This window comes from Anopheles marshallii, chromosome 2 (assembly GCF_943734725.1).
Source record: "Anopheles marshallii chromosome 2, idAnoMarsDA_429_01, whole genome shotgun sequence".
In the NCBI taxonomy this organism is placed as follows: Eukaryota; Metazoa; Arthropoda; class Insecta; order Diptera; family Culicidae; genus Anopheles; species Anopheles marshallii.
Window position 1 is genome coordinate 55,364,461 of NC_071326.1, and position 13,304 is coordinate 55,377,764.

Genomic DNA, 13,304 nt, shown 5'->3' on the forward strand with positions numbered 1-13,304 from the left:
GTTACAGTGAAAACAAATACAGTATATAGTTGATAACATAATGATTTGTTAAGCGTATTATCTGAATGGTGTGTATTATAATTTATATCAGATTTCAGAACGCATCACTATAAATAGTTTATCATAATAGATTGTGTTTTATATTTTATATATTCATATGCCAACATCTAGCAGTAGCAACTTTGTCATTTGCTTGCTTTCTCAAGCATTGTGCAGCGTGTATAATAAAGATTATAAATTCACATTCGTATTTTTTCTCATTTATCCTCACACTACACTTTTACTCTCATTTGTTACTCATTGGTTGGTGTTATTTGTGGGGTTTTGTGAGTGTTTGTTTTATGTTCAGTGGCGATTTTGAGTCTTTGGTTGTTACATGTTTACGGTAGTGTAAGACACATACGGGTATGGATTTGGTTTATCTAGATTATTTGGTTATTATATTCTTATACTTAAATACATCATTTCATGAAATTAAAATTGAATACGACTTTACTCTATTTGTGTTCCCTTGAAACATAAATCACGTTTCAATCCTCCATATTGTAATGATAATAGAGATATAGAGAATAAAATGTTTCAATTATGACAGTGAATCATTCGGTAACTCTATGTTTTCGTTTATCCGTTGATCCACCATACACAGTTACGTGTGAATATTGCATTCGCAGTCATACACATAAGAGATTCACTTTCTGTTATATGTTGCGTTGCAAATGTCCATGTGTTATTTGATCTGCATAATGGTAACGGGGTTCGATATAAGACACAACCGAATGTTATTAGTGAAACTGATTTAAAAGTCTGATGCACGAATTCTGTAACTTACAGGGAGCCGGAAGAATCGATAGTATAAAGCATCGCGGGTTATTACAATCTCGCAACCATCACCACATCTCAGGAATGACAACTATTGTAAGGTGCCTTATAAAAATATCGAACATATCAAATTAAAACAAACGGACCAAATCCGTAAAATTGTTCAAAGGAAGTTTCATAGTGCTATGACGAAAGACTGCCAGTTTGCCTCCAACAGGATTGAAAAATGAAATTACTTTATTTAAACATACAAAGCCATGTTTGATCGTTGACAATAAAATCGAGCTTTATGATTAGTACATATACCTTTTTTTTATTATTCTGTGTGACAAATATTTTTTGATTTTCACTAAATTTTGGAATTTTACATACACAACGGTATTAGTCCCCATGTGGTCTTCCCATCTATTCAAAATTGTAAGATGACCGACTGGTAATGAAAGAATTATATTAACTTTGAACATTTATATTTCACGTTTGGAATATTAAATGACTTAACACTAATAAATAAAATAAATATTTAAATAATAACACTTTAATAAAAGTAAAAATTCTAGGCCGAGATGGTCGAAACTATGGGCATCCACTGTACAGTGCTCTACATGTTATATCGTAATATCGCACACCGAAAGAACTCGTTAGTTCCTGAACCAGAAGACAGAATGTGCGGGGAAGCAAACGAGAGTTCCACGTCCACGTATGGGGGTGTAATACGTCGGGTCATGTAATACTTATGCCGAAACCGTATCATCCACTGGCAGTAATCGTAGTATGTAGTGTTGCAAAAATGTACTAAGTGTGTGCAAATCATTAAATTTCTCGTAACGCACTGTAAACTAAGGGCTGTATTCATTGGTCATAATATGGAAGGCACGCTGACAGTTGCCATATACAGCCACTTTTCGCCGAATTGTGTGTTTGCGGGCGCTTCTTGCATTGAGTCTGTTGCTAAAATCGCTTTTGATAAATTTAGTGTTTGATCTGCTACTACCGTGATCGCAAAATGCCGCTGAAAGCCGTGTGCGTTCTTACCGGAGATGTGAAGGGAACGATCTTCTTCGAACAGAGTGTAAGTAGCGTTTTAGAGTAAAATTTCCTAGTCGCCGGACAGAGCAAGCTTTCCAAACCATTATTGCTGGGCACCGAACACTCCCGGAAATCAATTGCGATTTTATGTAATCTTGTTTGATGCGAGCACAATGTAAGTGCAATTTGGTTATTTTGCGAAACTGTGAAACTTAATCAAAGCATGCGGAAGAAATTCTTTCACCGGTGGTTTTTCTACCTTCTAACTACGATTGGACAAGAAAAAATAGGAAAAAAGCGCTTCGTCATGACGGGTTGCTTTTTATCACTGATTATTCAAGACGCCATTACGTTGAACTTCATGTTCTTCAGCATAACAAGAGGAATAATAAAAACGAAGACACCTTATCGGGTTCTCGCCGTACTGCAATTAATAAGCCGTAGGGACTCATTCATTCAATCACATTAATTTGATTCATCCCATTAATGCAGGTGGAGTCTGATCCGGTCAAAGTGACCGGTTCGGTAACTGGTCTGAAGGCTGGAGATCATGGATTCCACATTCATGAGTTCGGCGACAACACCAACGGTTGCATGTCCACGGGGGCTCACTTCAATCCGCACGGCAAAACACACGGAGCACCGGACGCCGAAGAGCGTCATGCTGGTGACATGGGAAACATTGTTGCAGATGGTACTGGTGAGGCAAAGGTTGATTTGACGGTGAGCCAAATCGCCCTGAGCGGGCCTATGAACGTGGTGGGTCGTTCATTGGTAGTTCATGCTGATCCGGACGATTTGGGCCTGGGAGGACATGAATTGAGTAAATCCACTGGCAATGCCGGTGCTCGGTTGGCTTGTGGTGTGATTGGATTGTGCAAAATTTAAGCAATGCTCCATCATTCAATCAACATATCCCACACAGTCAGCTCGGACGGGCAACAGACAAGACGACACACGTTCTTGCATAATGATCAACAAAACCACTAGTATGTATGCCCCATCTGTGTGGAAAGTTGATGTAAAACTATTGTTAATTCCATTACATGGGGAAAAGGTCTACACAGGTACATCACTGTCAATAAATGTATGAAAATTTCAAATACATGTGTTGTTGTTACTAAACTTTGTGTCCGATTTATATACAAGAAATGTTACTCCTTAAACGGTTCTCTTAATGGTTCCCTTCCGCCCGTTCTTTCAGGGATCATCCGTAGCTATCACTGGGGCCATAGAAGGTTTACGACCGGGAAAGCACGGATTTCACATTCACGAGTTCGGCGACTTTTCACGCGGTTGTCTCTCCACTGGGCCACACTATAATCCGGATGGCAATGATCACGGTGCGCCGGAGGACAAAAACTGTCATGCCGGTGATCTTGGTAACATCGTGGCGTACAACACCGGGCTAGCTAAGATACAGATTGCGGACAAAAAGATAATGCTAGTCGGTGACCGAAGCATCATTGGCCGTACCCTTTCCATAACAGAATATGAAGATGATTTAGGCCGTGGAAAACATGACTACAGTAAAACGACAGGAAACTCGGGTAACTGTGTTGCGTGCGCTATTATTGGTGTCGCTCGAGAAGAATACTTTGCCGAACGATTGCATCTGACCACCGATGAATAGTAGTTACATCGAACGGTAACCATCATCGGGTTTCAAACATGAGAGCATATCGTTGCAAATGTCTTAGCGGTGCATCAAATCGTCTCTGTTTTATTTTTATTAAATATAAAGCAAAGGAGTATATGCTTTCACGTTGTTTTACGTTTACCAATTAGAATGTTGCCATGGAGTACATATTTTCGGACCATCGATCGAATACTTCCTGCATGTGAAAATTGCAGTATTAAGGTATGATTAGTTTATTGGTATATTTAACGTTGTAAAAATCCATCTAATCTATAAAATGAATCAACATGTCCGTTGCCCCAAAAGTAGTGGTTTTAGGTATTTGAGCGGAATAGTTTTCAATGGTTATTGCGGGCACGTTAGCAAGCTGTTCTACTGAATCGAGGTTGGTAACATAGGTTTCTGCGTTTAGAGGGGCTAAAGAAGGTACTGGAGGGAGTGATTTCATTATACTATGAGAATTTCTATTGCAATAGTTCTTCTCAACATCCGGTACAGTCTCCGCTGATCTGAGGGTTTCTGAGTCAGCTTCCGTTTTCATACTGCGTTGTATAAAGTTAAGCATCTTTTGCACTTTGGCACTACTGGGACTCTTCCGTCTAATTGGTTGACACAGTACTGGTGAACTATCTGAAGGTATTTGTTCTGTTAGTGTTTTAAGTTTACACAGCAAGTCTAGGGGCTTTAATTTCTTTTTTTTAACCAACGCCCTTGCCTCCTTCAATTTCAGCGTACCGTTTGAAACAATATCGAGTGAAAATGGTTGGGCTGTTCTGTCCCTACGTTTGTCGCTTCCCATGATGTGCACCTTACTTTTCGCTTGCGCAACTCTTTTTATCCTTAGTTTCGTAGGCGTGATATGCTCTACAACAAGGTTAACGTTTTTCGGTGCCTTTGGTTTCTTGAATACATCATCTTCACTAATTTTTTGTGGTTTCTCAAACACTTTGAGACATTTTTCAAGCTTACGAACACTGCTGCATTGTGTGGCGGGGTTGTACGATGAATTAACTTCAGTCGTTGAGGCGGATGTTGCATCAACGGAAACTCCCTCAGGTTCCTGTTCCTTTTTCATATCAGATATTGGATTCGAGGAGGTAGGAAATAAATCTTCAAGAATTTCATCAATAAACCCGGTATCGAAGTTCGTTAAAGCGTTATGGCAATGTGCTGCATGAGAAAAAGTTTGTGTTGTTGCCGGTTGCTGTTTAACATCGGCAACACCTTCGCCAGATAAGAAATCCATGTTGAAATCTACCGCACCGATGTGATCGATCGTATTGTCGAAAGTATTGCAACTGTTCGACAAGTTGTTAACATAATCCGAGGCAAAATCGTGCTGTGGTTGCAGTTCATATCGGTACACTGTGCTTTCTTCGAAGTTTTTAAATTTAAAATTCCGGAAGGGGTACATACAATCGTACGCTTCACATTTGTATATAGCTTCACTTAAGTTCACGAACAGATAACGCACCATGTTTTGCTGATTACGATCTGAACAACGAGGGCACGGTACAACTTGTTCCTAAAACGGTAGAGAAAATAAAGGGTAGAGGACGTTGAAGACCATACCACAGCCGGCGACCAAAGCTTGCTTACCTTAGCTGGATCTTCGTCGATATATATCTTACGAACGGGTAGTTTGTTAGTACAATATTGCTCCTTGTGCAATTGCTGGATAAGCAGCTCAAATAGATTGCCCGTATTTCCAGTCATAATTCGATTTAATGTTAGAACCGAAGCCGATTTGGTTAGTTTATTTTGGTTTCATAGGCTGTTTGTGTCATTGCAATGTGTTTAATTTGGTTGTCACCAGGACATCACCAAAGACAAATCAATTCACAATGCATTAGTAAAGCTAGATGATTTATGGAACTGCGTGATAGTTTTCAAAGATAGTTCATGTTTGTGTAGAATGAAATATAAACTTTAACACTCTCATATGCATTTTAAAGTTAATAACTATTGGGCTTAGAATGCAGCTGAAGTTGGACACCCCTGTCCAACAACATCACGGTGCGCAAATAATTGTGAAGTATAATACTAATTATTAACAAAAACTAAGCACTAAACTGAACTGAAGGTTAGAAAAATACACTTGAAGTTAAAGCATAAAAACTGTCAAAGATTTAACGTTTAACTCCCATTTAATTTAAAAACATACGAATTACGGTATTACGAAACCCGCTTTGTTGTTTTAGAGCCACTGACTTTCATTGTCAGCTGGCTTGAAATCAAAACACAGATATTCAGTTTTCTTGCAAAGTAAATGTTCGATATCAGTGATGCCAGTTGAAAGATTGCGCAAAAACGGGTGTTGCTCCGTTAACCGACTTCGAGGAAATTAAGCAGTAAGTGTTTGTTTAACTGTAATTGGCTACTGATAACTAGTTGATTATAGCTGTTCCCAAATCCCATATTATTTGTCGTATTACCTCGACTGGCTATATGGATGAAGAATCGTTAAACTCGTAACTTAAGTGTTTAACGCACATAGAACAGAACATCCTTCGGATTGATAACTGCTGACACGTACGGTAAAAGACAGTTTATATTTTAAAATCGGTTATACTTTACTTTACTTACTATACTTTAAAATATGTATTAAAGATTTTATTTACATTTAAGAGCAGCACATATATGATAACATACAAATGAAACGACATTTTTATATACAACAGGACGCATAATGCATTGAACCGCCATACGATTGATCATGCATCAGCACTAGATAGATGTGCGCATCAGCCACTCTTTCCGAGTTATTTTCGAAAAACAGACATATTTTAAAAACGAAAAAAAAAAAACAGACAACATAAAAAGAGACCAGCTACAAGCAATAAATAAGGGAAATATAAATAGTTATGCTACGAAAACTTCTCGCATCCTATAGCAAGAAGGGGTGGGATATGTTGCAATAAACTCCCAGGAACTGGTATGCCATCAACTAAATCACCTCCTCCTCCGTTTGGGATCAATCATTCAATCAATAGGGTGTTTTTGTATAGGGCCTTTGGATGTCATGCTTTGCATTTGAAGTGATGTTTTTTGCGTGGAATTCCAGTTGGCCCATCGGTCAGTTCACATATGTGCAAACCGATCCGTTTCAGTGGATGGCATTTTGTTTTCGGATTACCCCATCTTCCGTTGAATTTCATCCATTTTGGTTGTAGTGTACTGCGTCCTGCAAATATATCGTAACCAATAAACGCGTGAGTGTGGCAAGGAATTCACTATTTCACACATCTGTTTTCTGTTCAACCTTGGACGCCATTCTCGTAGATGACCTGAACGTTTCTCCACGTTGACCATGGCAAGCCGAATCCGTTAATGTCATAGAGACGGGGAACGCGAACAAATTTGTGTTTCCCTGGCGCAGTCCACAAACCATGAGAACCTTCTGCTGCAAAAAGCACAGGATGATTGCTTGATGTTACGACCGTTTTGGGAAAGGTTGGCTGTTGAAGAATTCCTTTTCTCGTTTCCTGACTATGATATTCGAACGTCCCAGTTAACCTTTCGTACGAATAAAATGCCCCTGCATCATGTGCCGACACGTACATTTCCTGCAATGAGCGAAATCAATAGTAGGTAGTAGACATTACAGTCTTTTCCCGAGTTACGCGAATAATACGTGCCAGAGAAATTCGCGTTTGAGTTTGACAAAGTCGCAGTCGCAATTGCGACAATCGGTAACTATGTAGAGACAGTCTTACTCGAATTTTCGCGTAACTCGGATTCCCTTTATAATATCGTTTATAGTAAGTATTCAGTGATCGATTTCTTATTTTCACGTTACGAAGCACATTAGTAATTGATATTTTTACGTTTATCGAGAGTAAGTTTTTACCAAAATTAATGTTTTTAATATCAAAATGTAACGTATTTTTGGAAAAATTTGAAATTTGATAAAAACAAACTTCAATTCCACGTATTCACGTCCACGTAATTACACGTATTGTCAAAATTTAGGGATTTGCGTATCTCGAATTCGCGTAACTCGAGTGTCGCGTAACTCGGGAAAAGACTGTATTGTATGTTATGGGGAAGGTTAGATAAAATGAATGCTTACATCTGGTTCCTTTCTTCCACGAAAATAGAGGCTCATATGCTCCCAATCTCCTACGTGGCTGCCAAACTCTTTCTTTGTACCCAGGCACATGCCAAAGATTAAAGGTATCGGCCATGGACCGAATGGTCCCAAATCAATAGTGCACATTATTTTACCCTGCAACAAGACGATCGCGTAATTAGATAAGTATGTTCGACAAGCAGCTTGTTGGGACGGTTGTCTTACCTGGCTGTAGGGATAGAACATCCAGTATGTGACGTGAAAGTGTGGAAACTCATGGGACAGTTCCGTGTGATAACGTTCAGTATCATGCCTCCGCTCGGTGATAGTTTCCCATTCTTCATTTTCCTCGCTTCTCAGTAGACTTTCCACGGGATCGTCCAAGTTGGAGTTGGAATTGTGCTTACCGTTTCCGTTGTCGGAATCGATAATAACCTTCCTTCCTACGGTGATGTCGTCAGCATCTTGGTTCGGTGGTATATCTGTGCTTTCAGACGTTTTGTCAGGTAGTGTAGTTGACTCCACCAGGTCTCGTTTTCTCCGAATCAGACGAATACTTTTTTCCACCTTATTCATCGTTTGACGTAAGTTTGGTTGCAGTTCAAAAATGTTTTTCGGCGTTGGAGAATACGGATTTCGCTTGTACTGTGGCCGATCTTGTACTGTGTACGCCACTTCTGGAAAAGATAAAAAAAAAAAATGTTTGAAAATAGTTACTATTTGCACTTCCCAGAGGGATTTCGCTTGCCATACCATTTTCTTGATTGTTGTTTTTGCTATGAAGCAGATGGGTCGAAGGATATGTAATTGTAGTTGCTGGTTGTGTAAATGGTAAGCTAGAATCCGGCTGGTGCGGCATTTCGGAGAGCGAATGCTTGCACATGCTGACCACGGCGTAGATTGGCACATTTTCATTGAGCGGATTTTGTCCATGTAGGAAGGATTCCTTATGAGTGATCAGCTCGTCGATGTCGTTGTTGGTCACCAGGTACCAATTTTTCGACTCATTCCCAATTGGAAAATTGAAAAGCAAGTCCAAGGATATAGAAGGATCCTTGAAGTTTCTTTTATTGCGAAAACGGCCCTGCCGCTGATCTACCGGATCGTAGTATGACAGCTCGTTAGTCATCCCATCGTCGTAATGTTTGAGATCATCGAGTTCCGTAATTTCGCTGCCAGGATAAACTGTAACTACCTTCGCCTCTTCTGCATGTACATGTTCGAGAAATTTGGAAACATCTCCGGGCATGTACTTTTCATTCGGTGCCAACCATACTAACGGTGCCCATTGTTTTACTAACGCCTCCACTGCAAAGAGAGAAGTAAAACATCCGCATATTAGTTAAAGATAGTTTGAAAGACACATTTTAACTAGTGTTAAAGAAATGAGTATTGATTTAGAATGGAGATGGACTGAAGGTACATGGAATAAACATAATTAAAATGATGTTTTCAACTACACTGTAGGTTTTTTGCTTACAAACATGAGAAAATATTGCTTCATGGCTTCACGATCTTCCAGGTTGACGTCTATTACTTTGGATGAACCATCTACTAGGCCATGAACCATGTCTACTGGCTTACTAGACTTATGTTACCACGAAACCAGTTAGTTAGTCCTGGCTACATAGGACTAAGTTCAGACGAGGTTCGTTGCACGAACTTCGGTGCCGAAGAATAAACACCACGGATCGAGCCGAAAACATTTTTAAATTATTTGTAACTGCTTAGACTGTAGATTAGCTTAGATGATTTAACCACAGCATTCGACATCTGGAATCTACTCTTAAAAGGATCCCCAGAGCAGTGACTGATCAAGTCCCTAGAAGGCCTTAAATTGCACCGGAAGTACTGATAGTTTCGGCCCCTGATGACTAGGGGGAGGGAGATTCGTTTAGGATTCATTAATCATTCAAATAGAGATTTAGATTCATTCATTCAGATTCGTGAATCTACATCAGATTCACCCTACACTAATCGGGACCCAAAATAAAAGAAATAGAAAGATGAAAATTAATTCTAGCAGTTCATGATAAGGATTTGGAAAGTGTTGTGTGTGTGTCAATTTCTTTATTTCAAATCAGGAAATTTAAACGACAAAAAATAGAAAATTTTGAGTAGATAATCTAATGAAAATTTTAAGTCAATCGGTGCACTAGTCTTCAAGAAATTCTGGTCCTCTATTTGGTAAATGTTATTACGAGTATTGCACATATTCGCTTGAGGATGAGTTTACACTTTGAGGTATAACTTTTTTATTTGGTGGTAAATAGATTTCGAAGCGGGCCGGTGGTGAATTGCGAGCAGCCCCGGTCTTCCGGTCCCAACCGGATTTCCAACCATCCGTACGTAAGACTGACTATCAGGCTACGGCTAAATAAAGTCAAAGAAAGCCAAAAATGGCAGGCCTCCTATGCCTTCTGATTTTGTTGTGCCGATAAAGAATTATAATTAGATTTTAAAAATGTTATCTAATATTCTTGCTTGGGTTTTGAAATGATCAATTACTTGAATAATAGTCAAACTAATGAGTACAAATACCGTTGGTCGTCATAGATAGTCATTGGAGATATGGAGATATGTTTATGAAGATAGTTGGGTAACCCTATACATTATATCACAAGATAGGCTCGATCATGAGTTTGGCGGAACTATGTCTGCTATTAAATATATACAATTGTTAATAAAGTATCTTAAAAAATGTGCCACTTGTGCTTGAAACAGTCAGTTCCACTAATTCTTGCAATAGCTCAGTTTAGGGTAACAGTGTTCGTAGTATTACTCTCTTTTTGCCATACGTGACACCCAAAAGGCGAAATGTGTCTGTCTGTCGGGTCGGTCGCATGATCTATGAGTGAACGTCGCTTTTCTCAAAACTTTCACTTATTTCTGCAGCCCGAACCACGAACGAGTTTGTGAATCGGCAGCAAGCAATGCTTAACAACAACCAAACCAAAGTCAAGTTCAACGCAAGGTTGGAGAAAGAAGGAAGGAAACGAACGACGACTATGACTTGCTAGCGGATTAAATCGATGAATTCCTAGACATGCAATCGAATGCACAACACATGCGTTAGCCAACAAGCAAAATGGACAATTCATGCGAGAAAGGCGATAGTGACAAGAAGTTGCTGCAAGCGTTTTAGAGCAAATGAGTGAAAGGACTCAAAAGTTTCGGAACACTCTTGCTTAAATAACCGAGCTGCTATTAAAGCGTGCAAGTTAACGTCCACCTATCCCACTGCAACCTACCTTTTTCTCGATCCGACATGTGATGCAAGTCTTCGCTTTCTAATGACTGACATTTTAGTGCTGATAGTAATCCCAAAAAAATAAAGCAAATACTTTTGTACGGTTTCACAAAGTTCATGTTCCCACTGGAGAAACCCGCTGCTCAACACCGTACGGGGATCGGATGCGGAGTTGCGAGATAGCTTAAGCATAAGGGCAGACGAATATTGTCGCCTTTTTCGCGAAACACAATCTGCACGACACTTTGCTGGTTACTTTCGGTCACGACGACGCACTTCCGTGAGGGAAAAGGTTGACACAAATTTTACACGCGTTGAAATCTTTCGATCATGCTGGTCTTGCTGGGAACTGGGAACCCTGAATGTGATTTAAATGCCAAGGATGATTACCACCATTGCAACATTACTGCAAACACACATACACCAATATACACATACACACAATCATACGAGAAAAGCTTAACACACTGCAACACCGGAATGCAACAGATATGGGGTGATCTTGGGAATATGCGGCCAGTAAAATTAAATTGTTATGTACCGTTTTAAATGAAAATACCGTTCGATTGTTTTTTTTTTTATTAAACTAGCACACATTGGGCAACATTTCCCATAGAAAACTACTTTTGGAAAGCGGCGAAACCGTATACCGGCAATCGAGACGGGATAGGGTTGGTACTTATTCCGGATCGAATATCTTCGCGTTCAGAAGGGCAGATATCATAGTGCTAATGTGGGATAAAGTAACACGCAAACTACACACAAGTTGTCGCAAACCTGCAGCCACTGAAGACAATCACGGCCCATCAGTGGATTGCCGGGCAAAGGCACAACCGAACCGAACTGATCGAAAGTCACGCTATACACTAAACGGAACTGCGTACGAAATTTCTGCTCGCAGCTCGACAACAGCTGATGCTCGCCGACACTCATGAATTGGTGGGTCTGCGAAATACAGAGCTGTTCAAAGTTAGCGCTACAGGGTTAATTTAATTTCCGACATTTTTCAAATAAAAGGGTCCAACAATTGTGAGCCATATTTGTTTTTTTCCACAATGTGAATAGTACAAAACAACGATGCCACAAATATGAGATATTTTTATATTAGTTGGTTATATTTTATTATACCGAATCATCATGCATAAATTAAAAATAATCTACTTAAAAGTTGCACAAAAATTTAAAAATAATAATGAGTACTAAAGTTTTGTTAATGTATTTCATCATGTTTGTTACTTACCCATTTTTTTTTATTCAATAAGGACGGCCAGGCCGTATTGCTTACAACTAACGGGGTAGCTTAATCTAAGATACAATTCACAAACGTTTGAAGACATTTCCTTCTCCAAACCGTGAAAGGTCACCTTATCCCGGGTGTACTCGGCCGTGTTGCTGCGTGATATACTTACCCATATTATTTTTGCCTAAAAAACAATTAAATAAACCTAATTATATTTAATAAAAAAAATAATGAAAACAATTAATTAGTTAATTAAACAGTCAAAAATTTCATTCGTAATGTGAACTGCGCTTAATAAATCGAAGGCAAACTTTACATAAAAAATGATATCATAGAGGAGATAAGAAGAAGAAGGGAGTTGCTATAAAGAAAACTTCAACCAATATCCGGATGAACTGTCCGAATATGAGCTGTGCTTTGTTTGGTGTACAATAAATACATTAATAACATGGCGTAATCCGACAAATGCTGAAGATCTCACAGAATATACACCCTCAAATCGAATATAATTTACTGCACCTGTTGCCTTACTCTTTTTTGTGCTTTACTGTGACCATCATGAATTCCGTGCTCTTCTCGCTTCGGTGATGAAAGCAATGTTAACGGCCGTGCCTAACAGCTGGAGTAGTATGGTAGAGTAGTGCGTTAGTGTTAGTAGTGCAGGTTAAACAACGATTGCCGTGGCAATAGAAATGCATCGTATGTTGGTAGTATTGTTTCGTTTGCTGCAACTCGGCGACCACAAATCCGCGAAAGCTCGTGTGGAAAGAAGGAATAGGAAGACGTTGTTCATGGGTACATGCAAGCGTGGTCAACAGTAGCGCGTGGTTGTGCAGTGCGTCGCCACGGTTTACGAAGAAGCGTGATCGGGTAAGCTTTCTGTCTGCTTCATCGTGCACCAGATAAAAAAAATGAACGAATGAAGAAAGAGGAAAAAATACACATGTACACAAGGGTGATAGTACGCATGCAGCGTGGTCGGTCACTGTGGGTATATTGTTGAGCGATCATCAACCGATTCCCACTCTTCGAGCCTGTTATTCCGTTGGTCGTGTAATTTGCGTATCAAGAGCTTCCAATTTCAACCGTTTATCAAGTTTTGGTGCGATCTTGAGCTACTTTGATGCTCTTTGATGCGGCAATCACGAGGCCAGCGAACCATCTTGGGACGGAGTATCAAACAACGGAACATCGTGGGCAAAGGTTCGTCTGACTCGCCCAAAGACTGTGAATAGTACAATTGATCAAAACTTATCAG

General features: G+C 39.6%; 4 protein-coding genes across 4 annotated transcripts; 2 read left to right on the forward strand and 2 right to left on the reverse strand.

Moving 5' to 3' along the window:
* The first annotated feature begins 1,822 nt into the window (after positions 1-1,822).
* Positions 1,823-2,733, forward strand: LOC128718957 (superoxide dismutase [Cu-Zn]-like). The gene is made up of 2 exons (XM_053812575.1): positions 1,823-1,888; positions 2,338-2,733. The coding sequence occupies exons 1-2, from the start codon at positions 1,823-1,825 to the stop codon at positions 2,731-2,733; spliced, it is 462 nt and encodes a 153-aa protein (XP_053668550.1).
* A 158-nt stretch (positions 2,734-2,891) lies between these two features.
* LOC128718174 (uncharacterized) lies at positions 2,892-3,478 on the forward strand. Its single transcript, XM_053811844.1, is given in 3 exon segments — positions 2,892-2,912; positions 2,995-3,033; positions 3,035-3,478. Coding segments are annotated over 3 exon segments (504 nt in total).
* A 271-nt stretch (positions 3,479-3,749) lies between these two features.
* On the reverse strand, positions 3,750-5,200 carry LOC128718175 (uncharacterized). Its single transcript, XM_053811845.1, has 2 exons — positions 5,084-5,200; positions 3,750-5,009 (listed from the first exon to the last, which is right to left on the reverse strand). Exons 1-2 carry the CDS (start codon positions 5,198-5,200, stop codon positions 3,750-3,752), a joined length of 1,377 nt encoding a protein of 458 aa, XP_053667820.1.
* Positions 5,201-6,504: 1,304 nt separating this feature from the next.
* LOC128719873 (uncharacterized) lies at positions 6,505-10,925 on the reverse strand. The gene is made up of 6 exons (XM_053813513.1): positions 10,808-10,925; positions 8,310-8,864; positions 7,782-8,233; positions 7,557-7,712; positions 6,747-7,050; positions 6,505-6,668 (listed from the first exon to the last, which is right to left on the reverse strand). The coding sequence occupies exons 1-6, from the start codon at positions 10,923-10,925 to the stop codon at positions 6,505-6,507; spliced, it is 1,749 nt and encodes a 582-aa protein (XP_053669488.1).
* Between the last annotated feature and the right edge of the window lie 2,379 nt (positions 10,926-13,304).